Source organism: Microplitis mediator, chromosome 2 (assembly GCF_029852145.1).
Source record: "Microplitis mediator isolate UGA2020A chromosome 2, iyMicMedi2.1, whole genome shotgun sequence".
In the NCBI taxonomy this organism is placed as follows: Eukaryota; Metazoa; Arthropoda; class Insecta; order Hymenoptera; family Braconidae; genus Microplitis; species Microplitis mediator.
This window is the reverse complement of record NC_079970.1, coordinates 16,319,099-16,325,904: the sequence shown is the minus strand read 5'-3', so window position 1 is coordinate 16,325,904 and position 6,806 is coordinate 16,319,099. Positions and strand designations below refer to the sequence as shown.

The 6,806-nt window shown below is 35.9% G+C and overlaps 1 protein-coding gene across 1 annotated transcript; it reads right to left on the bottom strand.

The window, feature by feature from the left end:
* Window positions 1-5,071: 5,071 nt before the first annotated feature.
* Window positions 5,072-5,584, bottom strand: LOC130663190 (uncharacterized). The gene has a single exon (XM_057462307.1). The coding sequence runs from the start codon at window positions 5,582-5,584 to the stop codon at window positions 5,072-5,074; it is 513 nt and encodes a 170-aa protein (XP_057318290.1).
* Window positions 5,585-6,806: the final 1,222 nt, after the last annotated feature.

Genomic DNA, 6,806 nt, shown 5'->3' with positions numbered 1-6,806 from the left:
ACAAGCAGATCCAGTTGAACGAGTTAATCGAGTGCTCAAGACTAAGATGACGGCATTCATCAATGAAAATCATCGAGAGTGGGACAAATATCTACCACAATTTCGATTTGCCCATAACACAGCACATCACAGTTCTATTCACACAAGCCCAGCTTTCCTGAACACGGGAAGAGAATTGTCATCTACAGGTTCACTTCGACAGGAGGTGGAAGGAGAACCAGAATTAATACATGGTCCTCTCCAGGAGTGGCAAGCAAGGATGCAACAACTAAACAACTTGCGAAAAAGTATTGTCCACGCGTTCGATACAGCATTTCAGAGGCAAGCTCATTATTATAATCAACGACATCGAGATCGTGAGTATCAGGAAGGAGACCTAGTGTGGAAAAGACACTTTTCACTGTCTAGTGGTTCTAAACACGTGTCAGCCAAGCTGAGTGATAAGTTCAGTGGTCCATTCACGGTATCCAAGAAAATATCACGAACAACATATGAGCTGAGTGATTTAGCAGGCCGAGTAATCGGAACGTTTTCTATCCAACACTTGAAACCTTGTATACCTGCTATCTAACTTTCTTTCCTTTTTCTTTTTGCTACAGCTATAGTATGTAAAAAGTTACAGAGCTTAATAAGATGTATGTTTCAGATCTTCGATAAGGCTACAGTATGTCGGGACAGGATACTAGGAGTTTGGAGAAGGAGATGGAGGGCCTCGAAGAGGTCTTGTTTATCGACCTGTCCGTCGACGATGATGACATATCAACGGCCACAACAATGCCGGAGATTAATTTGGGAGACGACGAAGTGAGCAATCCCTCCCGGAATGAGATGCTAGGAGATCAGGAAGCATCGGGCTACAGTCAAGAGCAGGGAGAGATGCTAGGAGTTCAGGAAGCATCGGGGTACAATCAAGAGCAGGGAGAGATGCTAGGAGATCAGGAACCATCGGGCTACAGTCAAAAGCAGGGGGAGGCCAATCAGGAGGAGTGTGCCAGCGATACAGGTACAGAGACCGACAGCCTGTACGAGGGTCTACCAGGAGAGCTGCTGATGAGGCTTGATGAAAACACGCTCTGGGACCTTATCCGCCCATACGTCAAGCATCTGAGATGGCTTGACCACTTTAAACCTGGTCTGCTAAAGGCACTGGGGAAAGTGGCTGTTCGTATGAGCCACCCCAGAGACATCGGCTGTCCGCTCCAGGACATACGCAATACTGCTACAGTTAATGTTTCAGGTCGTGGGTTCGAGAAAACAGTATTAAAAGTTTCTAGGATGAGAGAGTTCGAATCACGATCATGGTAAAGAAAGAATCACCATGGTACCAGCAGTACAGTTCCAGAGTCAGTAATACAACGCAAACAGACGACATCAGCTTCAGACATCAGGGATAGAGTTCAAGACAACGTATAATCAGGACAACAATCACCGTACCGTAAAATCTTCCCCAGGAGGACGGGAGTTGTGACGTTATTTTTCGTATGGGGGTCAAATCAAAGTGAACGTCACAAACACCAACGAATTTCATTGTATTTACGAGCATGGTAACTCAAGACTTATAATTTAGCTTACAGTAATTTACGATTTTGATACAGATTTTTGATTAAGTTATAGTTTAAGAATTAAATATGGAGTAACGTTTGGCGACAGTTATGGATTTTTGGATAAAGAAAATAAGAATTAGAAGTAGAATTATGGAAAATTATTATGGGACATGGTTTGAGATTAAAGTTTGGGAAATGATTAAGTTTGAGTTTTGGATTTCAAGTTTTGGTATTTTCAGTATGTGGACGAGTCAGTGTTACCGTGGAGCGGGACAAATTAGTCACCCGGTATCATCTGATGATAGAACCTAGTTCTATCTCTCTGAGAATTCTTGGTTGATTGCAGAGGTCTAGCTGAGATGCTAGTGCTCCAGTATATAAGGAATTTGACGGATGTAGAATGGGATCAGTTTTGGAGTTTTGGTTTGGCAGGCCTCAACAGTAATTTTGTGACCGTTGCTGTTGTGGAAGCCGTTTGGTCATTTTTAAAGTATTAGTCTGACAGGTCTCAGAGGACAAGTAATCACTTGTACCGCTGAGGAAGTCGTAGGTCACTTAGTTTATAAGTTTTATGATCCCGGCTGAAGTCTGTTCAAGGAGAGCAACTGCTAAGGATATCCATACTCAGAATGGGTTTAGTGAGTACGTTTGGTGAAGACTTAAGCCTCCAGTTACCGTTATAGTAAAGATTGAGTTGGATTTAAGAATTTAGAATATAGAGGTCAGTTATTGATAACGATAGGAATGAGTTTGGGGTTTTAGAATTGAGAATTGAGAGAAAGAAGTCGGAGGGAGACCTTCGAGGAGTACGGACGTGAGCATTCGACTCTAGTCGCTTGAAGCGAGTAGACGCGTGCAGTAATGGCGCTACAGTTCAAGGCATTGTGGAAAGCTATAGATTGAGATAATTGCTACAGAAGTATTATTGAAAAACAGTGTAAGATGTTACTTGATATTTATTCACCAGACATCAGGTATGAAGTAATTATTATAAATAATTAATCGAAATCGAGTCAAAAGTCTTGAGGTATTATGCTCCTGTTTTAATTAAAGAAAAGATTTAATATCTGAGAGAATTATGAGGATAGTGTTACATTTTTAGAGTCCCGATCACGTTTTATTGTTAGTATTATTTTATAAAAGATTTATAAGAAACATGATTGATTGTTGAACCAATTATTGTCTAATTAACATCGAAATGAGACCCATGTACATTAGTTTTACGATTTTGCTAAAGAAAACGTTCTAGAGTATCGAATCCATAATTATTGTTCTAGTTTACCAAATATTATTTGACTATCATTTAGTTCTAGTTAATTAATTGATTTATTTATAAAATATCGATACGTATCATCTAGATGTCAATTTACTTTCTGTTAAGATTAATTTCATTATATTCAACATTCGTTATAGAGAAAAATATTATTTGTGCTGAGCTACCGTATTTTGTTTATTGTTAAATAGAGTTTTGAGATTATTGTTGTTCAATAAAAGTTGCGAATTCAATATGAATCTACATGACTTTGGAATGATGTAACCCGGACTACTCCCTCTCTCCATAAACCTACACACTGAGCGACACCATGGCATACCGTTACTCTGTTTTTAGTTTTCCAGTCTCCGTTTCGTTTTGCTTATAAGTTCTGAGCATTTTGTTAAGTTTTAGTTTTAGTTTTGCTTATGCGTGGTTTCGCTGATAATTCCACAGGTCAAAAATCATCCAAATTTCATGATTTACTGGTTCGGTGATTCCAGTGATAAAAATTACCTGGCGCCCTATTCGTATTGAGACTGGAGGTTAAAGGCAGAGAACGAAGTTGTAACGCAGAAATTAGCGTCTAGTTTTTATTTTACAATATATATATATATATATATATATATATATATATATATATATATATATATATATATATATATATATATATATATAAGGGTGATCCAAAAAATAACAAATTTTTTTTATTTCTTCCAAACAGATTCAAAAGTTTCATTTAGATAGAAAAAGACGCCTGTAAAAATTAGAGCTCTTAATATTAACATTAAGAGGTTCCTCATCGCACTTTTCTATTTCCCATGAGAATAACATGGGAAAAATTTTTTTTACGTCTTCTGATTTTTATAAGTAGCTAACGATGCGTCATAGGAATAAATGGCAGGCATATTTTTGTAAGGAATTAAATGCTCTACAAAAAAAGATTCTTATCATTTTTTGAGGAATCTATTTGTTCAAAAGTTATTTGAGGTTGAAGTCGAATTCATATTAAATTTTGAGATTTTCTACTTTTCCGGCGAAACTATCAGACTTATTACAAAATATTATTGGACCATTTTTGTAGACAATTTTATTCCCTAAAAGTTATTTCTAATAAAGTTTTTTCGAATTCCGCATTGTTTTCTAGTTATTTTTATTTTAATGTCGAGCTCTTAAAATCGATCAGAAGACTATTTTTTTATGAGCATGATATTAAAATAAAAATAACTAGAAAACAATGCGGAATTCGAAAAAACTTTATTCGGAATAACTTTTAGGGAATAAAATTGTCTACAAAAAAGGTTTGATGATATTTTGTAATCAGTCTGATAGTTTCGCCGGAAAAGTAAGAAAATCTCAAAATTTAATATGAATTCGACTTCAACCTCAAATAACTTTTGAACAAATAGATTCCTCAAAAAATGATTAGAATCTTTTTTTGTAGAGCATTTAATTCCTTACAAAAATATGCCTGCCATTTATTCCTATGACGCATCGTTAGCTACTTATAAAAATCAGAAGACGTAAAAAAAATTTTTTCCTTGTTATTCTTATGGGAAATAGAAAAGTGCAATGCGGACAATGTTAATATTAATATTAAGAGCTCTAATTTTCACAGGCATCTTTTTTCATCTAAACGAAACTTTTGAACCTGTTTGGAAGAAAACAAAAATTTGTTTGTTTTTTGAATCACCCTAACATATAAAATTGATGTAGTACTCATAGTAATTAATTTAATATTTTATATTTCTGTAATTAAAAATGAAATTTATAACAAAAACCATTAAATGATAATTTATCTAAATTTTGAAATATAATTCAAATAATTTTAGAAAAAGTAAGTATTCTTTGAAAATTAAATCTCAGTTTTGACTTACGTTTAGCGTGATTTTTCAAGTCAAAAAAGTCAAAATAAAGTTATTTTTTTACCTGGGACCTGTTCTAAGAATTGTGACAAAAAGTTTTCTAACGATTTAAAAACTTGATTTATCAAATACAGATGATTTATACAAAAAATATTACTTAATTTATAATACAAATGAATAATTTATAAATACTTGCATGAATCGGTTCAGTATAAGCTAAAAAGAAACTTGAGCAAATGGGAGACGGACAAATAGAAAGAGAGAAAAAGAGATTCGATTAGATTAGATAATAGCTTTATTGCCTAGAGTGGTTGAACAAAAATACAATTGATTAATAGAATAATAAAAAATTATAAGCAAATTATTTACATACAGAAGAAAAAAAGAGTATGCTATATCTGTGAGTATGATCACGTTGAAATGAATTTTGTCGCGCATGACTCGTCAGTCGTCCGCAGCCAGGATGTCAACCCAGTTTTAAACGTCGAGGCATTGCGTATCGACCTCAGGGCTTCTGGCAAGCCGTTCCAAAGATATGGAGCTGCAACAGCAAATGCGAATTTGTAAGCCTGAGTGCGATGATTAGGTATGATCAATCTATTAGAGTCTGCCTGATTCCTCAACAACCTGGATGCAGAGTATACTGCCAACCGTTTAGTTAGGTAGGAAGGTGCACGTTCGATAAGAGCCATACGTACAATTATTAAGACCGCAAGTGCTCTGGCCATGCTAACAAAGAGCCAAACTAGACTTACTCTGGCTTGGGTGATAGGTGAGTCCCAGGGCAGACCCAGAATATACCTGACTTCTTTATTTACCAACCTCTGAAGTTTAAGGTCATCACCAGAGCCAATGCCACGATAAACAGCTGCACAGTAATTGATATGAGGTAGCAAAAGAGCATTTACCAAAGTTTTACGCATGCTGACATCAGTGTAATTGCGTAGCCCACACAGTTGGTAAAGAGTGGAGTTAACTTTGGCCGAGATATGCTTCACATGATTTTCAAAGGTTAACTTGGAGTCCATCTAGACACCAAGGTTTCTGATAGATGATTCAATGGGGATCTCTGCACCGTTGCAACCAAGTTTGATGGTCGACTGATCAATCATATTGATGTAAGAAGCAGATCCAAACAGAATAGCCTTGGTCTTGCTGAAATTAAGTTTCAGGCGATTTGCAATAGCCCAAGTATGTATACTAGCAATATCATCATTTATTAGCTGGACAAACCCATCCAATTCATGCGGTAGACATCCCAAATAGATTTGAAGATCATCTGCATACAGAAGACATTCGCAGGACCTGATGCACATTCCAATGTCGTTAATGAAGAGTGAAAACAGTAGCGGTCCCAAAATTGAACCTTGGGGGACACCAACATTGGTATGGATTCAGTCAGTGATATTTCCATCAGTGGTTTTAACAGCTATGGATCAACCAGTTAGATATGAAGCTATCCGGTTGGTAGCTGACTCTGAGAATCCTATTATCACAAGCTTTCGGATTAAGAAATCAGGATCAACTGTATCAAAAGCCTTGGAGAAGTCAAACAGGATCAAAAGAGTGACCATGCGTTTATCCATGTTGAACCAGATGTCATTGACCAACTTGATAAGAGCCGTCTGGGTACTGTGCCTAGTTCTAAATCCACATTGTAGGGGATCAAGAAGATCATGTTCAGCTAGGTACTTCTCGATCTGGTCAAACACCAATGTCTCCAAAACTTTGCTCAAGACTTGAAGTAGCGCGATAGGCCTGTAATTCTGCACACTCGTGGGATTGGACACCTTGTTAACAGGAACAATAATCGAGAGAGAGATTGATTGATTAATTGATTCGTTTTTGTTATGCCAAGGCAATAGGCCAAATGCCAATTTTAAATACACGATGAATACATAATAGTACCAGTTTAAAAAGTAAATGCAAGTACATAACACTATAACATAAACTTGAGGTTATTTAGTAACAATATATAATAAAAAAAAAAAAAAAAGAAAAAGAAAAATTTATATAAACTTTGATTAAAGTAACAACTTCACTTTTAACACTTATTTCTATTGAAGCTCTAATGTATACTAAGGCTAACTTAAAAAATTATATTTTTCGGTGAAACTTAGTGAAAATGAGAATAAAAGTAAATCG